Raw genomic sequence first — 24,446 nt, forward strand, 5'->3', positions numbered from 1 at the left:
GGTCAGGAAATTGAGACCATCCTGGCCAACACGGTGAAACCCTGTCTCTACTAAAAGTACAAAAGTTTAGCCGAGCGTGGTGGTGGGTGCCTGTCGTCCCAGCTACTTGGGAGAGGCTGAGGCAAGAGAATCACTTGAACCTGGGAGGCAGAGGTGCAGTGAGCTGAGATTGTGCCACTGCACTCCAGCCTGGGTGACAGAGTGAGACTCTGTCTCCAAAAAAAAAAAAAAAAAAAGAAGAAGAAAGTATGAGCTTAAAATAAAAATTAATAGACTGTAATTTTAAGAGCATTTTTATATTTTTAGAGCATTTTTAGGTTTACAGAACAAGTGAGTGGAAAGTGTAGAGAGTTTCCATATACCCCCAACACACAACCACACAGTTTCTCTTACTAGTAACACCTTGCATTAGTGTGGTATGTTTGTTACCACTGCTGAGCCAATATTGATACATTATTAACTAAAGTCCCTAGTTTACATTAGGGTTCACTGTTTGGTTTGTATGTTGGATGGGTTTTGACAAGTGTGTAATGACATGTATCCACCATTACAGTGTTGTCTTGAATAGTGTCAGTGCCCTAAAATTCCCTGTGTCCCACCTATTCATCCTTCCTTCCATTCCCCGAAGCCCTAAAGTGTGAGCTTTTAATCATGCAGATAAATTCTTTCATCTTCACAACAGCTTATATTTATTTGGTTTTTCGTACTCTCAGATAAGAGTCTCCTTTTTCTTCTTTGAAAGAGGGTGAGTGACTCCCATGTGTCAAAGTGCATAGAGCAAGTCAGCAGGACAGCCAAGCCCTGACCCAGCTTCCCAGCCACAGTGTGAGGTGTATGAGTGTGAAAGTCTCTCCTTCAGAGAAAAGACCCGTGGTCCAAAGACCTGCCCATGCCTGGAGCTGTGCTTCCCTATAGAAGCTCTCAGGAGGCTGACATAATGGTGAAGTGCTCAGACTCTGGAGTCAGGCTGCCTGCAGTCCAAACCCTGGTTCTTACCACCTTTATGACCTTAAGCAAATTGCATACCTCCTTCTTAGCCTCAGTTAACCCATACGTTAAGTGGAAATAATATTATCCCCCTTTATGATGTTGGTTTGAAGATTAGTAATTATTATTGCTGCTTTTATTCCATCTCTGAGAATTAATTAGGCCCAGGTTATCACATCTTAGAGACTAAATCTTCCCTTCCTAGACAAATACGTACCCAAGAAAAAAGTCATATTTACAGTTTCCTGGCTCTGAAATGACCCTCCCTAACTAGTAAAGATATTTAAGTTCATCACTCCTTCTGTTATTTCTCTGAGTGGGGCTGACCTGTTCTGGCATATGGCTTCATTATAATGGGCTAGATATAAAGTAGGCCAGAGAAAAAGAGGGTCTAACTTCCCTGCCCTGTCCCTTCCTCTTGTCCACACCGAGACATGGAAAAGACCAAAAGAACTCAGGAGTCCCAGCTCCGCTATTAACCGCTGCCTGCCTAGGGTAGGCTGAAAATTGGCTCTTCTAAAAATGCCTACATCCTAATCTGTAACGTATGTGAGTGTGTACTCCACATAGCAAAAAGGATTACAAATTAAGAATTAAGTTTCTTCAAATGGATAGATTATCCTAGATTTTTTGAGGGGACCCAATGTAATCAGAAGGGTCTTTATAAGAAAAACGACATGTGCTGGAAGCAGAGAGAGAGAAAAGACCATGTGATTCAGGGAAGGAGGACTGCCCCATCCTGGAAAAGACAGGAAAACAGATTGTTCCCTGGGGCGTCCAGAAGGAATGCAGTCCTGCTGACACCTTGACACGAGCCCAGTGAAACTGATCTAGGACTTCTGACCTCCAGCATTCTCAGACAATAAGTTCGTGGTGTTAAGACACTCAGTTTGTGGTAATTTGTTAGAGCAGCCGTGGGACACCAGTACTAGAACCACCCTCAGGCTGTCACCCAACCCTGTCATCTAGATTTCCTCTTCTATTAAAATAAATCATTGACATAAAATCAGTGAATTTCACTTTGTATTCTGAGAAACTCTGGGGCTTCAAGAGCCCACAGATAGTTACTTTTCAACAGTGATAAAGATTTAAATTGCCTCTTTTAGACATTAGTGTGCGACATGAGATTTTGTGTCACAAAGAGCCTAATGGGGAGAAAAAAGGCTTGAAAAAAAAAACCACTGGACTTGATAAATAATCTTTCAGTTCTACTCATATTGCAAAGTTTGATGGTTCTTTGAGGCCATCTTCCACCAGGAAGGAGCTAGGTTTGGTCATCGAGATAAAATTCAGTGGCAGGGTCAAGAAGCCAGCACCAGGTGAGGACAACAGAGAAGAGAATTGGGATAACGCCGGGTCTCTGGACTCACAGCTGGACTTTGGAAGCTTGACTCCAAGGTTGAGGGTCTCAGCTGGGCTCACCGTGGGAGGAAAGGAAAGGAGAAGGGTTGGTATTGACTGGGAGGTAATTACCTGGAATGGGGCTTAGGGCTTTTGAAAGTTCTCAGATATTTCAGGTTAGGGATTTCTGCAGCGGGGCTAAGTTTAACTGGCTTTCTTGCCCATTCTCCCTTCCTTCTTGTAGCCCCAGATAAACTACTTTGCATCTGGGGGCAATCGCCAGTTCTGGAAAGAGAATTATTAGAGACTCATGTGAGGACATGGTAAGCCAATCATCAAAAATATTTGCTAGATGAGTAAATAAGTTGTTTGTGCAGGGTGCAGGACAGTGGTTTTCAGAGCCTGGGATCTCTGCCGCAATACTGCTCACAGTACGTGTGGGTCTTTTATCGGAGCGGATGTTTCAGAGCAGGCTTGTATCAGAACTGACACATCCATATGCATAGCGCCTGCCGTGCCTGCACGGAGCTTCCGTGTCTGCCACAAGCATTCAGCTCTATAAATGGACGTGTTACCATGTGTCCATTTACACCGACAGCTATTATTTGCCATTGTTAACATTCTCCTTTAAAGTTCTCTCTGTAAGCAGTCCCCGAGGCACAAGTGCGCAAACCTAAATTACTTTTAAATGCCAAAGATCAGTTCTTGGGTACTGTGTCTGCCAGGAAAACTTCCTAACCAGACACATAGATACCCAGTGGATAAGGTTTGGTATATACAGCACGTGGTCCAGTAGCAGTTCTGAGATTTCCCAGCTAATTAGCATTCTGTTTTTAAGGCTGCACTCCTTTTTTTGCTAATAGAGACACCACCATTTCTTGGGCTCAGAGATGGGGTATTTGTCTGAGATAACTGCTAAAGCCCATGATTTAGCCCCAGGTGATCATATCTTCCCACTGCTGACATGTACACCAAATAAACAGAGGCTGTGTCAAGGAAGGAATGAAGCCTCAAACAGAGACATTCCTTCTTGGTAGGTAATAAACTTTTATCAAGTCCCGACTGCACATCGCACACAGTTCTTACTAATTTCTACCTATTATCTCACTTAATCCTGGTGACAACCTAATGATTACCATCACCAGTTTACAGAAAATAAAACGGAGGCACCCAAAAGTGAAGGGTCACATAGTCACTGAGAGGCAGAACTGGGATTTGAACTCAGTTTACATCTAGAACCTATAACCTGAACCACTCGCTTTGCTACACTGCCTAAGATTGGAGAAGAAATGGAAGGCAAAAACCGTGGTCCAAATCCCACCTCCAGACAAGTTCAATTTTCTTCTTATGGGGTTTCAAAAATCAGTAAATTTTGCTTGAAAATCTGGATTTCCAGCTTCTCTGGAGAAATGAAATGTGTTAACACTGGGCGCCCAGTCCTGCCTGGCAACAACAGGCCGACCAGAGTGGCAGGTTCCCTCTTAAACATAGTATATGCTCTCCTATCTGCAGGGGGCCTGCTCCATTAGTCTGACAAGCTTCTAGGGAGTCCCACTGATATGTGGCCACCTCTTATCCCAGAAAGACCCCATTCTTCAATGGAATAGTTGAGATTTTCTCTTTCTGTTTTGCTGGCTGGTGATCTTGGGCACACTGCTTCTCCTCCCTAAGCCTTCATTTCCTTTTCAGTAAAATAAGGATGATTAATCTGTAACCAAACCATAATTTTTGCCTTTCTTTTTCTTTCTTTTTTTTTTTTTTGAGACAGATTCTCACACTGCCACCCGGGCTGGTGTGCAGTGGCGCGATCTCAGCTCGCTGCAACCTCTGCCTCCTGGGTTCGAAAGATTCTCCTCCCTCAGCCTCCCAAGTAGCTAGGCTTACAGGCATCTGCCACCACATCCAGCTGATTTTTTGTATTTTTAGTAGAGATGGAGTTTCACCATGTTGGCCAGGCTGTTCTTAAACTCTTGACCTCATGATCCTCCCCTTTTGTCCTCCCAAAGTGCTGAAATTACAGGCGTGAGCCACTGCGCCCGGCCAAGCCATAATTTTTAATGTGAAAGTTAAATGAACCTATAGTCCCAGCTGCTCGGTAGACTGAAGTGGGAGAATTGCTTGAGCCTGGGAGTTCAAACTTGCAGTGAGCCATGATGGCACCAGTGCACTCCAGCCTGGGCAACACAGTGAGACCCGACTCAGAAAATAAATAATTCAAATGAGATGACATGTGGAAGGGACTTAGTCGGTAGAGCTCGGCACAAAGTAGATGCTCAATAAAAGCAATGTTAGTATTCTGCACCCCCATCCTCATGCATCCTTCATCCTTATTGATGCACAGAGAGATTATCTTACGGTTGGGCTATTGGCTCGTGAGGTTGGAGGAGAGGGAGCATTTTGGGGTTTGGTTTGGTAGTCTTGGGATTTTCTCTAATTCAGAAAGAAGAAATTTAACATTTTATTTGAAATTACTTGATTTCGAGATGTTGGCACCAATGCAAAATCTTCTTAAGCGCTAAGTGTCCATACTGTGTTGGCCAAATCCACCCATCTGTGGGTCCCATTCAACTACTGGCCTCTGATGTAGGTCATGCCTCCCAGTCCCTGGGGTGAGCCTGCTGCAGGCCAAGGAAGTGAATGGAAGATTCTGGTGGTTTTTCCTGCAGCTGCAGGTGTCAATAATCTTGCTAATGTGTTAGCAAGTCTCGATGCCATAATTCCTTGAATCAGTTAAAATTCAACTGCCTTCTGACGCCTTGAAAAAGTGACTCTAATGGTGGCAATCAAGAAGGCTGGGGGAGGCAAATATGGGAGCAGATCTTCCCAAAACCAATTCACAAGGGACATTGCTAATTGCACAAAGCAAAGCACTGTTCCTGGACTTGAACTTCCCTTTCTACTACATCCTGTAGTGTTTTGAGGCTGAGAACTCTGCCTACATCAGGGTATGGCCCTGGCATGTTCCAGAAGTGAGTGACTTTGCCCTATTTCTTCAAAGTCACACACCACTGGTCATTTTCACTGAAGCATCCCAAAGACTCCAAATACTGAGGGACCAACACATTCTTTAGCTTGACTCATCATCGTTTATTTAGATAGACTGTTTGCTCAATACATGCACATCTATGTGCCTCTCTGTCACCAGCACTATCTCGACTCTGTCACTGATTGTCTGTTCTTTGAGAACCAAGTAGAGTCAACGACTCATGAGTCCTGCAGTTCCCTTCCCTGGCCTACTCTAGAATTTTTCTCCACTTGTTTTTAAAGTCATAATGGTAAAGTAATAATTGCATAGTTTCATTGTAGCCACGGGCAAAGTTTCCATGCATGGTTTGAAAACCACCTGCTCCAGAATCTCCTGGACCTTATTTAAAATGCAGGTTCCTGAGCCCTGTTAACAACTAATTGAATCCTAATTTCTGGTCAAGGCCCGGGAATCTACATGTTTAAACTGCTCCACAGCTGATTCTGTAACTTTTGAGAACCACTGGCATGCAGAATACAGACTTGGCATTGAAATGAGGAGAGATCTGGGTTCGAGTCTCAGACTCCTCACTAGTCCTGAGCCAATTGCTAACTTCTCTACTAAGCTTGGTTTCTTCGTAGAGACTAAATGCAGTACCTAATGCAGACAAGGTTTGTAAAAGAGTTAGCACTAACACAGAGTAAGCACTTCAAATGTTAATTGTTATTCTTATATCATTTAATTGCTATAACAACCCAGTGGGGTTGGTGGGATTATCCTTCTTTAAACGATGAAGAAACTCGGACTCAGCAGGGTTAGGTAGTTTGTCCAAGGTCACACAGCAGAGTCACAATATGAATCTATATTAATGTGACTCACTGTTAACAGTGTTTAAAACAACTGGGGGAAATCCAAAATTAAAAGGAGAGTGAAGAGCCCTGAGAATAAAAAGGGGGGAACTTCCACACATGTAAGGCAAGTGTCTGTTGTCTGTGTTGGATTTTCCTGTGCTGTTCAGCATCTGGTCAGGAGTGGGGATGAGACAGGCAATGGTTGTGGCTCACATTGAGTCCTTTGTGCCTAATATCCAAGCCTTCATTTCTTTTAATTTGTCAATCCCTTAGAATGTTGTTAGCCAAGGAGGTCCCACATCATGACAATGGAGAATGTGGGAGGGCCTCATCTGGAACAAAGGCAAAGAACAAAGCCTCCCTTTCAGTTACTTTGATGCTTTTTCTCCAAACAGTAGAGGGTGGAGAACTTCTGGTTCTCTTTGGAGCCCTTTTGGGTTTCTCCCTGTGAGTGCCCTACAAGCTGAGGATGGAGTCTGGCCCAGCTTTCAGCTAATGCCGACTCCACCTGTACCTTGGAAACATGACCCCGGCTAGACTGTGAGCTGGCTGTCATCTGTCCCAGGCCAGTTTAATCCACACATCTTATAGAGAGAAGGAAAAAGTGAAAAAGCTATCTTGAAAAAGAGATGCCAAGACTCACAGAGTTACCTCAGATTGGGTTGCTGTACCACAGTTGGGGTAGGTGGGAGAAGGTGAAGCTGTTTAGGAATGAGATAACAGTTTGAGATAAGGAATTAAACCATTAAATAATCTAACCAATATATTATTAGTATTTTGTTTAACAAAGCAGATTATCAAATCATATGTTCCCATTTAATTAAATAAAATAGAAGGTACACTTAAAAGTTTGAATATGATTTTATGTATATATTTGCATGGGGAAAAAAGTCTGAAGGACATAAACCAAATGGTAGCAACTGTCAACTCTAAGTGATAGGAATTTAGATGATTTTAGTTTTTAAATCAACTTTATTGAAGTTTAATCTACCTAAAAAATGCATCCATTTCATCTATATGGTTCTATTTATTTGGACCAGTGAATAGCCATGTAACTACCACCAAAATGTCCTTCTGTCTTCAGTCAGTCCTCTCTCCCATGCATGGACTCTGGCGAACACCAATCTGCTTTCTGTCACTACAGTTTTGCCTGTATAACTATTTCATATAAATGGAAGAAATGCAATCACATAGTATGTTACCTTATGCAGCTAACATCTTTCACTTAGCACAGTATTTTGAAATTCACCCTATGTCGTATTGTCAGTAATTTGTTCTTTGTTACTACTGAGTAGTATTCTAGCGTATGGGTATACTTCAGTGTGTCTATCCATTCTCCTGTTGATGGGCGTTCGGGTGGTTTCCAAGTTTGGGTTATTATGAATAAAGCTGCTATGAACATTGAATTAGATGAGTCATTGTGTGAATGCAAGTTTTCATTTCCCTCGTGTAAATACTTAAGAGTGATTTTATATTTTTTCCTTACCCATTTTCTTTTTTTTCTTGCTGGTTTTTTTTTTTTTTTTTTTTTTTTGAGACAGAGTTTCGCTCCTGTTGTCCAGGCTGGAGTACAATGGGACAGTCTTGGTTCACTGCAACCTCTGCCTCCCAGGTTCAATTGGTTCTCCTGCCTCAGCCTCCCAAGTAGCTGGGATTACAGGTGTCCACCACCACGCTTGGCTAATTTTTGTATTTTTAGTAGAGATGGGGTTTCACCACGTTGGCCAGGCTGGTCTTGAACTCCTGATATCCGGTGATCCACCTACCTCGGTCTCCCGAAGTGCTGGGGTTACAGGCATGAGCCACCATCCCTATCCATTTTCTAATATTTCTACAAGGACCAAACATTACTTAACAACAATGATGGCAAATACCAGAGTGGGGAAAATCTGTCCTCTATCCCATTGTCTTAGAAAACTAATGTAAATTGCGAAGAAAGCCTACATGAGTACATATGACCCATGGTTATCTTGACTTCAGATGGCGTATTCAACTCCTTCCCATGAAATTTAGATGTGATTAGAGAGATTTCTTGAGTTCTTGGTAAGAATTCAGAGGATACTAAATTGGCAAGGGTGTTGGGCCGTCTTTTACACTGACGGTGGGAATGGAATGCCAATTGGTATAACCCCCTCAACAGGCAATCTGGCAACAGCTACCAAAATTGAATATACACATATTCTTCAATCTATCAACTTAACTTTGATAAATTTACTTTAAACATAATCTCGCGGCCTGGCGCAGTGGCTCAAGCCTGTAATCCCAGCACTTTGGGAGGCCAAGACGGGCGGATCACGAGGTCAGGAGATCGAGACCATCCTGGCTAACCCGGTGAAACCCCGTCTCTACTAAAAAATACAAAAAACTAGCTGGGCGTGGTGGCGGGTGCCTGTAGTCCCAGCTACGCGGGAGGCTGAGGCAGGAGAATGGCATAAACCCGGGAGGCGGAGCTTGCAGTGAGCTGAGATCTGGCCACAGCACTCCAGCCTGGGCGACAGAGCGAGACTCCGTCTCAAAAAAAAAAAAACCAAAAAAAACCATAATCTCATTTAAGTCCCCAGAGATGTTTAGGTAAGTGTTATTTGCAGAGAAAATGTCTTGGGAGCTACCTAAATTCCCGCCAATAGGACCCAAGGCAAATGAATCATGGAATGTTCATTCACCAAACTATTGTAGAGTTGTTATAAGGAATGAGGTTGATCTTTAAATATAATATGAAACATATCCAGAGCTCATAAATGAGAAAACTAGGTGCAGATGGTCTGTACAGTGTTTTACCACTTGTGTTTTCAAGCGTTATGCTTGTATTTGTTGACATGCGCTTTTTTTTTTTTTTTTTTTTTTTTTTGAGACAAGGTCTCACTTTGTCAGCCGGGCTGGAGTGCAGTGGCTCACTGCAGCCTCAACCTACCCCCTCCTGGGCTCAAGCGATCTTTCCGCCTCAGCCCCTGCAGTAGCTGGAACTACAGGCACATGCCACCACACCCAGCTAATCTTTTTTTTTTTTTTGTATTTTTTATGGAGATGGGGTTTTACCATGTTGCTTAGGCTGGTCTCACACTCCTGAGTTCAGGTGATCTGCCCGCCTTGGTCTTCCAAAGTGCTGGAATTACAGGCATGCTACCGCACCTGGCCCACACGTGCTTTTATATATGTGAAATATTTGTGGACAAATTCATAGGAAATGCTGACAGTAATTGCTTCTGGAAAGGCAAACTTCTCAACTTGGGGAACAGGGCAGAAGGGTATCGCTTTTCATTCCATACTCTTTGATCTCTCTGGATTTTCTTTTGTCATGTGCATATATTTGTGTAATATAAAACAATTTTATGAGTTAAATCCATCTGATCTCAGCCCAAAGAATGGGGGTGCCCCCATTTCACTTGATTCCCCAGCATCTGATGCCAGAGAGGACTTTCCCAGCAAGAACTCACAGGACTCTGAGCTGGCCATGCCCCACACTGCCTCTGTCTCTGCCACGGTTGACCCTCCATAACTGGAAACCATGATCATTACCATTTGCATAAGTACAACCACATTGACCCATGGCTGTGACTGTCAGTTTTGAATGAAGGGAATTATTTGTATTCAACGGGCATTTCTGATTGTGGCCTTGGCCAGCCCTGAGATATCTTTCAACAACGAATCACCAGCAGCCAACCCCATGACCTTTGGAAAATGAATTTGCCTGCCATTGGGCCGGCCCCAGTTCTCTTGCCCAAGTAAAATGTCAATTAGATCACTGGCTGAATATCGCTTTTGTCTACTTAAGCATATTCAGCTCACAAAGCCATAAATGTTTAGTTGCTTCTTTCTTGAAAAAAGACTCCACACCCAAGTTCAAAGTATGCTCCTGGCTCCATATGGTCACTGAAAAAAACTGATTCATTGGAAAAATACAAATATTGAGTCATTATTCAGTCATCTGGCAAATCAAACTTTGGGTCATTGTCAACAGACTGCATGTGATTTGGGTCCATGGATGCCTTCAGGCTCATAGAATAGGTGTTTTATGCATTCATCTCCATCTGCACTCCCAGCCCACATTGTTACCTACACCAGACAATGAAGAAGATAAAACCCAATGTTCAGTCTGGGCGCAGTGGCTCATGCCTGTAATCCCAACACTGGGAGGCTGAGGTGGGCAGATCACCTGAGGTCAGGGATTCGAGACCAGCCTGGCCAACATGGTGAAATCCTGTCTCTACTAAAAATACAAAAATTAGCCAGGTGTGGTGGTGGCTGCCTGTAATCCCAACTAGTTGGGAGGCTGAGGCGGGCAGATCACCTGAGGTCAGGGATTCGAGACTAGCCTAGCCAACATGGTGAAATCCTGTCTCTACTAAAAATACAAAAATTAGCCAGGTGTGGTAGTGGCTGCCTGTAATCCCAACTACTCGGGAGGCTGAAGCAGGAGAATCACTTGAACCTGGGAGGCCGAGGTTGCTGTGAGCCAAGATTGTGCCATTGCACTCCAGCCTGGGCGACAAGAGCAAAACTCCATCTCAAAACAAACAAACAAACAAAAAAACCAGTGTTCTATTGAGTGATCTCTAGGATTTGCATAGAGAAAAATGAATAGGGAGAGAGTTGTGGCTGAGTAATGGTGATTCAACCCAAAGCAATAAGAGTAAGAAGGACACCATCATGTAGTAACACTTCAATTAACTGTAATTAGTTTCTGGAGTTTTCTGTACTTGACTTTTAAGACATTTCACAGGAATTGAAATACAAGGAGCTTTCCAAAATTTTTTTTAAACAGAATGTCCCTGGCCCCATTCCCTTTAATCTGCCTTTTGCTGCCCATACCTTATTTTTTATTTCAATAGGTTTTTGGGGAACAGGTAGTGTTTGGTTACATGAATAAGTTCTTTAGTGGTGATTTCTGAAATTTTGGTGCACCCATCACCTGAGCAGTGTACCCTGCACCCGGTGTGTAGTGTTTATCCCTTGCCACCTGCCGCCCTTTCCCCCAAGTCCCCAAAATCCGATGTATCATTCTTATGCTTTTGTATCATGCCTTAAATATCTCGAGAGATTCCTTTGACCCAGTGTTAGCCTTAAACATGGTTTCCAGCTACATGAAAAATAAACAGACCACAAAGCCAAGATTCTCAGCTTTAGCTCTGCTTCAGAAATGGTCTTGTTTTGTTCTCTAAGGACAGTGTTGGTCTCTTGTAGTTACATCTCCTATGGCCCCATTAAATGATGCTCTCACTGCTGCTAAGCAGCTGCTAATGTTGAAAGGGGTACATCATTGCCATGCACACCAAAACACCAAGGTTCCCAAGCTAAGCCCTTCCTTATTGTGTGCCTCCGAAGTTGAACAGTTTAACCCTTCCTGGGCTCTCTTTACATGTTCTGGCCATCTTAAAGTGAGCACTAGCACTGAACTTCCATTTGGGTCCATTGTGAAATTGCTTCATACCATTTATACCTTTCCAGCCATTAGAATGGTCCACGTGCAGCTTGGGGAACTTGCTGTCAACCCATACAATTGGGTTGGGGATGTGCAAATGTTCTCTGGCGAATTGTTTGTTGTCACGGAAGATGAGTCTTCTTGGTATGTCAAGCCAAGACCCTTTTCTGGAATCAGCTCCTTAATGCAATTAGATTTCCTGAAATGATTTCCTTTCTTTGCCCATTTTACTACCAAGGCAGGTATGACATGTGCTTTTATAATAAGTGGTTTGGCTAGCATGCAATTCCTCTACTGCAGCCAGCCTCACTGCCTATTGAAATGGGGCAAATTGGGTGGGCCGAGGTGGGGGAGCGGGGGCGGGGGGACTGCGTGGAATTCAGGTTGCCCTACTGAAAGTCATAGACTTACCAAGCTAGACAGGGCTTTAAGAAATACATCATATGGTCCCAATTTCTCCTTTTAAACATGTGGCCAATTGGCAAGACCAGCACCTAGGTTCCCTTGGTCTGTGTCTGGGTCTTAATTTGTAAAGGCTGATACAGACAGGTCAATGCCATTAACAAAAAGTTTACTGTTACTCACTGGTCCCTAGAAATGGTGGCACAGCATGTCATTCAGGGCCGCAGAGGAAGCACCAGAGTCGGGCAGAATGGAGAAACAGGAGCAAGGGGAAAGCTGGGGCCAAAGCCTTTATTGGGGTTTCATAGGAAAGGCAAGGCAGGGCAGGGGAAACGGCTTAAGAATGGCTAGTTTGAATAATTCATGTGGGCCTTGGGGCATAAGGGCTATTCCTAGTCGTCCTGTATACAGCCTTGGGTTGATTTAGGGCAGAGTAGAGGCTGGCTTGGTGTGTGAGCTAGATACAGCTGGTGGTTAGGATATGGACTTGGGATTAGTTGGTCTGTATATGAAAGATAGGCTCATTGGCAATGTGTTTACTGTCTCTAGGAATGAGCTAGCTCTGGAAGGGGCAGTCTCTCCCATGCCAAGAACCCTTCCCTCCCCCAACAAGATGTCAAACTATTTTAAAGTAGAGAAAATTTAAAAACATAATTAATACAGCCCTAAATCCCTGGGACTCCTCAATCCCTCCACTTCTCACCACACCGAAGCCCCAGATGGAATGAAGGAGTCAAGCATCCCTGAGTTCTAGTAGCATTTCAGACTTGAAGATGTAATTTAATCACCTTTTATTGCTTTACTTTTTTTCACTGGTGTATCAGGTGTCACTCGTCTCTAAACAGTGTGACCCAAGGGTTTAGCAATCAAGTCCTTACTTCTCTGCCAAATGCTATCTCAGGATTTTAAGTAATTCTTCTCTCTAATCCTTACTTTCCTCTTCTGTTGAAAATTATGGGCTTGCATCTGATAATCTCTGAGATCACTTTCAACAGTGGCATTTTACAATTCTATAGCTGCAACCACCCTGAGGGCTGGAATCTCCTTCAGCAGAGTTGAAGTTCATAGCAGGTGATTTTGTTAATGATCTAAAGGCAAACGGTGATGTTCTGAATTTAGGTGCGTGGATAGGTAAGGAAAGAGGAAGGTAGGATCATAGATAAGTAAGTAGGTGAATGTTTCCCAAGAAATCTCAGTGTTACAGTGGGTAATCAGGGCTCAGAAAATAAGTCCAAGAAAGATAACTCGTTAGGACTGGAAGACCTGGACAGCCCGTCCCCTTCCTCTCCCTCCCCGTCCTACTCCCACTCCCAAATAAAACAAAAAGGTCATCTCCTACATGCACGCTCCTGAATTCTGTTCTGATATGTGTGGGATGCATAAAATAGCAAATGCTGTGAGATCTCAAGTTGGGCAAATACAGAGACAGCATTTTTAGTCTCATTGAAAAGTAGTTGTCAGAAATATGCCATTCACTCAGAGTCTCTAAGTGCTCTGTCAAGCTTTAACTTGATTAAAATTGAAAACCACATTGCTTGAAAACCAAACGTGAAATCGAAATCTCTTTACTCAGTGCTCTTACATTCTGCAGCCTGGGCTTATGGATTATCCTCAGTTAATTTATGCCATCTTTGTGCCATACATTAATTTTGAATATATTTGTTGAAAATTTCCTGTAGCTTGCATTTATGGTTGTCAAAGGGGCTTTTATCTTGAAAAAAATGGTGCTGGTTTTAATTACAATTCTAAATAGCTTCATAACCATCGTGAACCCTGGATTTACATCATCTTTATGACAGCCACGCAATTCCCACTTTATTGATTTTGTCATTTGCTTCATTACAGTTAATGCAAACCTTTTGTATAGAGACAATTCTGGGGCCTCTCTCTTCTTGGAGGGGTTAGTATAGAACATCATGACCAAGAGAGACCCCGTCTCTCCACCCCCTCCTTCTGCCACAATGCTGACCCAAGGAAAAGTCAGGATGGAAAATATTTCCAAAGTGGCTATCCATCACAGGCAAAGGAAACGTTAGCGCTAATTATCCAACCTTTCCTGATCGGGTGGGTTCAGACTTCTCTGCTTTGAAGTCCTAGAGATAGCATCACTCATGTTGTAAGACTGTGTCCACCCCACCGCAAGCCTCACTCCCTGTTTAGAGAAGGGTTGCAGCAGCAGCCACCCACTTTTGCATTTCACGTGTGGATCTTGTACCCCCTGCACCCAGCCCACCCAGGGGCCTAGGAACCAAAGCATAATATGGTTGATGGGGATGTGCTGAGTCCCCGAGAGGTAAATGCCAAGAATGCCTGTGAGTAACCCAGGGTGGAAAATCAAAACCTTTGGTGATTAACTTGAAATGGAACATTTTAAAGCAAAGAACAGAATGAGGGAGCTTAAGGAAGTATAGGAAGACACAGCTTATCTATTTGTATCCATCAGGGACAGGCTTCCGAGGGCCAGGAGCAGCTGAGGGAGCTCAGAAAGCTGCTGGGCGCCCAATGCATAAGGAAGGCTGCTGCAGGGGAGTCTGTGGATAGAGTCCAGGGCACTATGTAAGTGGCGTTTGGATGGCTGAGAAAATAACACATTTGATCTGGAAACAAGGAATTTTTTCCCCCCAAGTCTTACGTGAAAGGACCTTACTTTTCCCAAACCAAGGCTTATAAGAGAACTAGCCTTTAACTGGGATAGAAAAGTAGAATGAACTTGCCAGAAAGGGCAGTATAAGTCCAAAGATCATTTCTGAAAGAGACAAAGGAGTGGGGTGGCCCATTTCTAATGTAATTTACTGGAGAATATTGGGGAAAGTCCTAGAAGGCCCATTCTCTGCCCTTGCATCTCCCGGAACTTCTCAGTGAGTCGCTCCATTTGGGACTATCCCCGGGGATGGTTTTCTCCTCTTCTGTCTTCAGAGACTGTGTTCGCCACTTCTAGACTCTCATTTTTCCAGTAGATGTGGGAGTCTAGTCTTAGCTTTCTAAAAGCTATGAAATTATTGAATGCTGGAAACACTGTTGAATGCTCTTTAAAAGCTGTTTCTGTGACAAATGGAACAGGAAAATATGCTGTTTCTAAGACACAGAAGAGCTGAGCAGGAAGAGGAGGCATCTCCAAGAGATGGGGTAGCAGGATCCCCAGTGGCCCGACACCTTGTGTCTAACCCCGTATGCATCCGGAAGTTGGAAAGCTGGTCTTGTCCCGCCTAAGAACTCCTACGTGAATCTCTACCTGATGGGCACCGTTGAGGCCTTTTGAGGTTGGCGGTTTTCCGTGGAGCGCTTTGGTAGAAGTTAATACCACATTCATTCATACTTGTGTTTTTTTCCACCCTGCTGTTCAGACCTCTGACCCCCTGGAGAGTCCTCGTCTTAACTGTTCCAAACAGGAGGAGATTTACACTTACATTCTCAAGGTACTGCATTAAAAATAAAATCTGACTCCTCAGACAGGACCTGTAACAACAAAATGAGAAAAACCTCATGTGAGGACGGACTCAGGGACTGAATGAAAACTCAGCAGCGCTGAATGCCAGCTCTTGAGGGGCCCGTAGAAATCATCTATTTCTTGCCTTTGTTTTACCAATAGGGAAATTTTAGCCCAGAGAAGTTAGGCCATAGTCCAACAAGGTCAAATATCCTTAGCATCTGATTCCTGAGCAAACTGTATTTTTTCCACTAAACCACACCATCTTAAAAACAAAACAAAACAAATCTCTACTGCTGGCAAATGAATAAAAGAAAATCACTCTTTTTTATCCTCCCCCAGAACAGTGGCTCTCATCCTCAGTTCTGAAGTGTGAACAATGCCCTTATTTCCCCTTTTGGAATCAGGGAAGGAATTATAAATTTCTTCAGAAATTTCTTCAGCCAATTAAGTAGAAGTAGCTGCAGTGAAGAGCTCTGGACCCAGAAGCTTGTGGGCAGAACTGGCCTTCACCCAGATGGTACCCAAGTAGGAACCATCTCTGTGGGTCCCCCAGATGTTTTTGGATTTACCAGTGAGACTGACTTGGCTGCTCCGGAGAGTCCTGGGAGAATTTAGAGACAGCATGAGGGAAAACTCCTCACCATTTTCATCAGGCCCTCCCACCATCTCTTCCCCAGGAGCCGTCGTGCGTCCATAGCCCACCCAGACCAGCGGCCTCTGCAGGCAGGGGTTTCTGGTCAGAAGCACTTCCCTCAGTGCCCTGAGTGAGGGTAACAGCCTGGCCTCCTTTCTCCCCTTTTAAGAGAACCAGTCTGAGCAAAGGCGCGCGCGCGCGCGCGCACACACACACACACACACACACACACACACGAGGAACTCGGCTTCTGAAATGCAAATGCAATCTACTGAGTTATCTGTGCTGGCTACTGATGCAAAAGCAGGAGCAGTGGTGTGGAAAATACAAAACAGTGGCTAATCCCACACTATTTTACGCTGGACTTGGGAGCCTAGCAGGTGATTTTTCTCCTTCCATCAAGTTTACCGTCCTCATTCTCTTTGCCTAAACTGACATTGTTCCCCCTGAATCTTGAGTGATTGGGAGTATCCCCAAAGCAAGCTGGGGGAGAGAGTTTTAAAATTTGTTATAAATAATCCCCCAAAATAGGTGAATTCAATTTCCTCATGTTTCTCTCCTTCATTTGCATTGCTCTTCAATGCCAAGATATTTCTTTTCACACCCGATAGAATCAGGTTTGCTATCTCATCGTGTAAGAACTGATCCTAGGCTTCCCTGTCTTTCACTGTGACGTCGTCAGAGGGAAACCACCCTCAAAATGGGGTGGTCTCATATAGTTCCTGCCTGTCGTGGAAAGAGCAATCTTCACTTTTTTTTCCTTTCCTAAGGTAACATTCACATAACATAGAACTAACCATTTAAAAGTACAATTCAGTGGCATTTAGTACCTTCACAGTGTTGTGCAGCCATCGCTTTTATCTATTTATTTTTGTTTTTTTCTTTTTTGAGATGGAGTCTCAATCTGTCACCCAGGCTGGAGTGCAGTGGTGCGATCTTGGCTCACTGAAACCTCCGCCTCCCAGGTTCAAGTGATTCTCCTGCCTCATCCTCCTGAGTAGCTAGGACTACAGGCGCCCACCACCACACTTGGCTAATTTTTTAAATATTTTTAGTAGAGACAGGGTTTCACCATATTGGCCAGGCTGATCTTGAATTCCTGACCTCGCGATCCACCCGCCTCAGCCTCCCAAAAATCACTCAAGACTCAGGGGGAAAAAATGTCAGTTTAGGCAAAGAGAGTGGGGATGGTAAACTTTTATCTATTTCTAAAACATTTTCATCACCCTCAAGGGAAATTCTGTACCCACTCAGCAGTCACTCCCCATTCCCTCCCTGCCCCCAGCCTCTGGCAATTGCTGATCTGCTTTCTGTTTCTATGAATTTATCTGTTCTGGACATTTTCTATTCAAGGAATCACACAATAGGTGACCTTTTATGTCTGGCTTCTTTCACTTAGCATAATGTTTTCAAGAGTCATCCATGTTGCCGCGTGCATCAGCACTTCATTCCTGTTTTGTGGCTGAATAATATTCCTTTACGTGTACGTACCACAATTGGTGTATCCACTCATTCGCTGACAGGCACTCGGGCTGTTTCCACCTGTTGGCTCTTGTGAATGGTGCCGCTGTGAACGTTTGTGTGCAAGTTTTTGTTTGAACACCAGTTTTTAATTCTTTAGGCTATATCCCTAGGGATGGAATTGCTGGGTCATATGATAAGTCTATGTTTAACTTTTTGAGGAACCACCAAACTGTTTTCCACAGCAGCTGCACCATTTTACATCCCCTCCAGCCGTGTAAGAGTGTTCCAGTTTCTCCACATCCTCTCCAAGCACTTACTGTTTTTCATCATTTTAATGATAGCCTCTCTAGTGTGTGTGAAGTGGAATCTCATGTGATCCTAGGGCTTTTTACTGAGTACCTCCTGTGTGCCAGGCGCTGTGGGCCAGGTACAGGAGTGTGTGAAACAGAGACTGTACCCGCTCTCCTGTTGCGGATAAGTTCAGGCATTCATTATTCCTCAAAAATAATAGTAAAGAAAAGGAAACTGGCCTCTTCTAGAGTATTTCCATGCTGCGTGTTAGCTAGATCGAAAGCGGCTATCAGCACAGCACATGCTGCTGAGTTTTGACGCTCCTTCTCTCAGCAGTTAATTACAAGGACCTTGATATCCCCCGTACACTGAACTTACAAAACATGTTTTAATTGGCCTCTGCTGCCACAGACATACCTTTGAGTGATGCCTCGCTAATGGCCACTCACCCTGAATACCCTACGACACAATCTGGTTACTGTTGTCCCGTTCCTTTGGTTCCTGCGGCTTGTATACCCTTGGAAGACAAGCCTTATCACCTCTGGGGAAGGCCATGCCCAGGAATGATGGATTCAAACCGGCGTAATTTACCACTTTTGCCTGGAGCAAAGAGAACCATTTGTCCAGAGAGGCCATGCCTGTGCCCAAGAGAGCACTACGCTGTCCCAGCCTGGTCGGAAGACCACCCGTTGGGTCCTACTAGGTGACCTGGAATTGAAGCATCCTCTCAAGGTGCAGGCACCCATCCATGATCCTCTGTGACTGGAGCTAAAATCAGTTACCATCCCCAGTGACCCTAAAAGTCAAATGGACCGGGACCCCCAAGGAATCTGAGAGACACAGGAGGCAGTGGTGGGGACACTGTTGACTGTGCTGCTCCCCGCATCCCGAACCCCTAACCCCATCTTCTGGGTAAGAATACTTTGCAGTCCAATGAAAGCAACTAGTTCCCAGTGACAAATACCAAGACTAAAGTTTGGCTTTCTCACCATCCTCTTCCCAGCCTACAATAACTTGAGTTACACCCACACAGTGATGTTAGGCTCCCTGTCTTTGTATTTTGAAAGTCAGAGAAAGGTGGAATAGCCTGATGGGTGAGCCCTGAGGCTCCTGGATTGGGAAGGCAGGTTTGAACTTGACTCTCCAATGTAGTAGCCGAGCTCCTTTTTTGATGCTACATAACAACTTCTCTGAACCTCTTTTTTCTCCTGTATTCACAATTCGTCCTACTGTGTGAAGTAAGTGCTTGAATGAGGGGATGACCGAAGGGTCACGAGAGCTCGGAAAGAGCAGTTTATTTTGCCTGAGTTTGTGCAGGAAGGTCTCCTAGAGTATGTGGCCTTTGTGGAAGGTCTTGATGGATGGAGAGGGATTTCACAAACAGGGCAAGGACAAGCATAAGTGAACATGGAAACATGAAAGTACTTGGTGCATTCATGTATTACACAGAGAGAGGTGCAGCTAAGGAGTTAGGTCCTAAGGTCAGGCTAAGGAGTGTGGGCTGTTTCCAGAGGAGCAGCATCTCTTACAGTCATCGTGGGCATGGACAGAACTGGGTTCAATGCCAAGTTTAAAGACATAGCTTTCAATGCCTCACTTTCTTCTTCTGTAGGAATTATTGTGAGATCAGACTGGCATAAGACATTTAAATGGTGCTCAGTTCAATACTTGATGCTTAATAAGTGTTGAATAAATGTTGTGTGCAATTATTATCATGGTTGTGATGGTTTTGTGATTGCTACAATTTATAATGTCAGCCACGGGGAGCCACTGAAGGTTTGTGTACAGTTTATGGAATGTTAAGATTATGAACTTATATGCCATAGATGGTGTGGCATTTGACTATTTTAGGTGGTACATTACTTGATTGGTTATTAGTTGGAAGTAGCCACCGAGAAATGAGATTAAATTTTGCAATTTCTCTCCTTAGTTGTCTCAACTATGGAAACTGTGAGTATGTGCACACATTGGTATCCTTCTTTCAGTAAGGGAGCAATTTGTATTTTCTTTGGTGTAGGTTTTTGGTGGCTTCTTGTATTTCAATCTCATAACAGCAGGAGAAGTATGAAAAGCTTGTGAGTCTGAACTGCTGCCCTTAGTCCAGAAAGATTATATTGAATATCTCAAATAATAGATTCTTTGGGATGGAAGAAGAAGGGATAAAGAGAGAGGTTCCAATCACAGAAGGGTCTAAGTTAGATGAAGAAGAATGTTTTTAAAATTTCATAAGAAACCAATTTCAGGTCATATAACTTCAGAGCTGAAAGAGAGCTTGGAGATTATGTAAAAAAGAATTCCTAAATGTAATATTACTTGTTTTAAAGCAAATAAAATTAAGCAATGCCACAAATACATTTTCAGAGTGCACACATTTCATTAATACACAAAAATTCCTTTTGGACTAAATGTTATCTGCTTTTTACAACTGAGACTCGGGGGCATGGATGTGAATCACTTAGTTTGCATAGTTACAAATTATACAAGCCCTAGTCTTCCATTTTTATAAGAAAAAAAAAACGGCTAGTCAATAACAAGAGCCTTTAAAGGGTGAGTTAGTATGGGCTGGAAATGTGAATAAATTCAAGGAAACTTTAATTTTCTTGAAGAGCAATCTATGTGATGTTTTTAAAGGGAAACAAAGATCTCTCAAGGCTGAAGGAGATGATGTGGTCTCAGTGTGCTGTCAGGGAGCGCTCCCCAGGATGGGCCGATTCATGGCCTGGACCCAGAGTGGGGATGCTTGCAATCTTGTATTTGAATGAAAACGAACATCTCACCTGGGCACTGACCTCCCATCCAGGAAGAAATATCTCAGCTCTGGCTCCTGCTTAGTGGTCATATTCACACAGCTGGAATCGTTTAATCTTTAGAGCCCAGTGGGAAGCTTTTTCTGAAACCCCCATGGGGATGAAAAGAAAAAAACTACCTCACTATAGTTTGTGCTGGGTGATTTAGAAAAACAGAGGGAAAAACAGAGATGTGGGAGATAACTTTTCATGCCCGTTAACAAAAGCACATTTCATCTTCCCAGTTTCTCGCTTCTTCCTCCCTCCTGCGCCTCTGCCGGGGAAGAACCACAGATGGTTATCGCTCAAGAGTGTAACTAGGGAAACCACAAACCTGCCCCAATCACTATGGAGACAGCCATTTATTTGTCCAGCCTCTGAGTATTCATGACATCAGTAAGGCCGGCGAGTAAAACACTGATACTTCTTAAAAAGAAATTCTGATTCCCAATGAGGAAGGCAGAGAACACAAGGTCCAATGTTTCAGTGACTTTCAAGACTCCCCCTGCCTTATGATGGGTGTGTTTGCACAGGGGCAGCCCATTTTACAGAAGCTGCAGTGAGGAGCCTTTTAGAGCCAACAGAACTGAAAGCTGGGTTTGTGAGTCAACAGACATTTTAAGGTTGAGGGATATGGTTGAGGGAATGAAATGTCAAGAATAAATCTACTTTCAACTGAGTCAGCCCCATGGGGTATAACAGGGTAAGCAGCCATCGCAGTTTGCCTGGAATTGATTTGTTTCCCAGGATTGAACACAGGAGTTTCAATGCTAAATCAGGGAAAGTCCCAGGCAAACCTTGGGGAGTTTGTCCACCTAGGTATAAAACCCTTTGGTCCTAACATGGGGATGACCACAGGATGAGGGTAGATTTGAGGCAAGCCTCAAAGTGTGACAGCACATTTTGCAAACAGTAACCAAACTTCCTTGGTCCCTGGGCCTAAAAGTTGCTAGAAAACAAATGATACTCTCGCTGTGAATATGGGGTGTTTTCATTTGATTTGCTTTGGATTTGTTTGTTTTGTTATTGTTGTTCTTTTATTTATCTAGAAATGCCAGAGATTTGTTTCCAATTTAAACTCGCCACAATTAAGTGGTATCTCTGCTTGTCCCCCGTAACTATCTTTAATGCTAAATTGGTTTGCAGGGATCTTCCTCCTGCATTTTTCAACACAAATTCATTTTCCAAATGCCCAACATACAGGCAACTATGTAAACACAGAAGTGAAGTTATTGATATTTCCCAGCGATGTGTAAAACACCTCTTTATTCTCCAAGGTCTGGTGTGCCTCTTTGTGGCTAATCCATCATCACTGTTTGCATTATTGCAGAGCTTGCTTTCAGGAGCATCTACTGGAGTGGATGCAGTTTTTCTCCTGCTGAGAAGTTGCATATGTTGAACGGCATTATGATCTATACGAAATAGAAGGTGTTGTGCTAGCTATGTGGCAAAGCATGCATAACGACATTTGTTGAAATAGACTTGTTCAATTTTCAGCTAAGTTCTAAGCAGGCTGTTCTGATCAGAGAGCTTAATTAAGCTAGGACTTTGTCCTTTACAAAGTAGATTTGGTTGGTTGAAGTCTTTGGAATGCTAACAATCAATTAGCTAAATATCTCTGTAAATATAACTGGCTGTACCACATTAAACGTCAGAGGTCAACAATTGCTTTACCAGTTATATATATTTGTATTTACATGGATACAATATTACATGTAACTACATATGTAGGAAAAATAGGCATAGAGTTGCCAGTTTTAGAGACAGGGGTCTCTGTGGATACTTAAATAATTCATGGATCAGTAAACATTTATATGTATTGTAGGGTCTGGTGGGCAAGTGTGCAAAATGAGCAAAATGATAGATTCCCTTCTTTTTGCTCATTTGAGATGTTGTTTTAATGTAGAATTACAGTAACCCTCTAATGATGAGAAGCAGTGACAATTCATTAGCAGATTGCGGCTTAGATCAAGTGTTTGATTTGTCTGAGGAAGTGTAACCAATACTCAGTTATATGAAGTATATGCGTTTCTTCTGAAGATAATTTTTTTTCCTTTTGTCAGTTAAAATAACCTTGAGCTTTATTTTTTTCAAAGACCCCAGCTAGCAGCAGACAAATGCTTCTATAATTTGTTCTTCAATAATGATTTTTTAGAATGTTAAACTGTCATAAAAAAACAACCTTCAAAAGCGCTTCTAGATTTCCTATTCTCTGCTTAAAGGACAATTGGATAATAGGGAGGAAAGAAATAGCACGTCAAGGCTGTTTCACATTTTGTCTTCTGCCTTGTTTCATGAAAGTAGGGATTCCCCTGGTTTTCTTTTTATAGTTAAAACATTCTGTTTCTCCTCAGTCTAGAAAAAGAATACCTTGAATATGTACATTGATGAATATATGTGTATTTCATCAAAAATGAATTCAAATTATTACAGTTTAGGTTTTTTAATTCCCTTAAACCTTTCAATATAATTGAGCTGTAAAAACCAAAGGTGGCAACCTTCTTCCAAATATTTTCAAAGAATGTCTCATACTTTATTCTTCCTCCTGAGTACCTAAGATAGTGTGAACATCTCATAGTACTATCTTACTCTTACGGGTTAATTTCTTGTTGGATTTCATGACTGTTGACTTGCTTTGGGTTTCTAGTAAGGCTTCCCTTGTGAATTTCATACAGAAGTCCCCACACTTATTTGGCACATTTGGTAGGGATAGCTTTATTCAGAAATTAGCAAATTGTTAAACTCTAACGGGTGCTGAGCCTCAGCTACTTCTCCCATGTAGCATGAGGAGGAACAGGAACAGAACGCTCAGAGCGGAACGCTGCTGCCAGACTGGGGGCCCCTGGAGGGACAGTGCCCTCAGGCGAAGTTTAACCATCCACCTGATGAGATGCTGGGTCCCCAGAACATCTGGATGAGGAGTGAACAACTAGATGGGTATCCCCGATACAGACCTTGCATGTAGATACCTAGTTTGGAATTCGGCTTTTCTTCCAGATACCCAAAGCCTATTTCTGGAGATGTCTATTTTCAAGGCATTCTTCATGGGAACTTAAATGCATCACTGAAATCCTAAATTTAAAAAAAAAAAATTCTTTTTCTTTTTATACATTTCTTTATACATTTCTTTATCTCTTTTTTTTTTTTTTTTTTTTTTTGGTTATTGTTGGGAGATAGTTAGAAGCTTTTTAAATTGTAGCCAGTTTTTTAACCCTTTGTAAAGGATTTAGATAGGCTGCTTCAATTTTTGAAGCACAAAAATATTTCTAATCCTGCTTCAATTATGAAATTTCACATTGTAATTGAAAGAGATGAACTGTGATAATAGGAGTATATTATGCTTACTAATGGGAATTCTTACAAAAGTGCTATCTCCCAGTCTGCCGTTTGTGGAGATTATTTTAAGTCCTCACTCACGCTGGCTTTCCTTTCCGCCTTGTTTATATTCTCAGAGTATAAAAATACAGTAGTCAGAAAGCTGCTCTCGGGAAGTCTGCATTTAGTGCTTGTCGGAGGATTCCTCTCTAAATGGACTCTGGTATCATTTTAGCACTCATATTGTTTGCCGAAATTCGAGCTTCCTGGGGAAATTAGAGCAGTTAATTTAATATCATGAAATGTTTTGGGGCTTCTTGGCTTATTCAGAGACAGGGGAGTGTAAATCAAATTGAGTATCCTGTATACAGTAGAGGACAATAAAAGTGGCCTCTAAAAACATAGCCAGGCTTCCCAAAATCTCCTGCCTTCCCGTTCCCCATCTTCATCCTGGACCCACAGAAACCTTGTTTTATTCCAAGCCTCCTTCCCAAGGGCTCCCTGGTAGAGGTCTGTGTCTCAGAAAGACAAGGAAGCAGGGAAAGTGCTTAGCCCTGTCCA

General features: G+C 43.0%; 1 protein-coding gene and 1 long non-coding RNA gene across 4 annotated transcripts in view; one reads left to right on the forward strand and one right to left on the reverse strand.

Moving 5' to 3' along the window:
* Nucleotides 1-24,446, forward strand: part of LOC105480842 (slit guidance ligand 3) — a 639,820-nt gene that overhangs the window by 427,920 nt on the left and 187,454 nt on the right. The window contains exon 1 of one of the 3 annotated variants that reach the window (XM_011740023.2): nucleotides 21,008-21,273. The exons of 1 other annotated variant lie outside the window; for it this stretch is intronic. In XM_011740023.2, coding sequence (XP_011738325.1) covers nucleotides 21,221-21,273 — 53 coding nt within the window. In that variant the 5' untranslated portion in view covers nucleotides 21,008-21,220. Of the gene's footprint in view, nucleotides 1-21,007; nucleotides 21,274-24,446 lie in introns of those variants that run through there. One more of the 3 variants, XM_011740025.3, reaches the window with a different exon arrangement.
* Nucleotides 12,927-20,692, reverse strand: LOC139363706 (uncharacterized). Its single transcript, XR_011624475.1, has 3 exons — nucleotides 20,562-20,692; nucleotides 15,373-15,421; nucleotides 12,927-13,053 (listed from the first exon to the last, which is right to left on the reverse strand). It is a non-coding gene; the product is annotated as an uncharacterized lncRNA (long non-coding RNA).

The sequence above is a fragment of the Macaca nemestrina genome, chromosome 6, assembly GCF_043159975.1.
Source record: "Macaca nemestrina isolate mMacNem1 chromosome 6, mMacNem.hap1, whole genome shotgun sequence".
Classification (NCBI taxonomy): domain Eukaryota; kingdom Metazoa; phylum Chordata; class Mammalia; order Primates; family Cercopithecidae; genus Macaca; species Macaca nemestrina.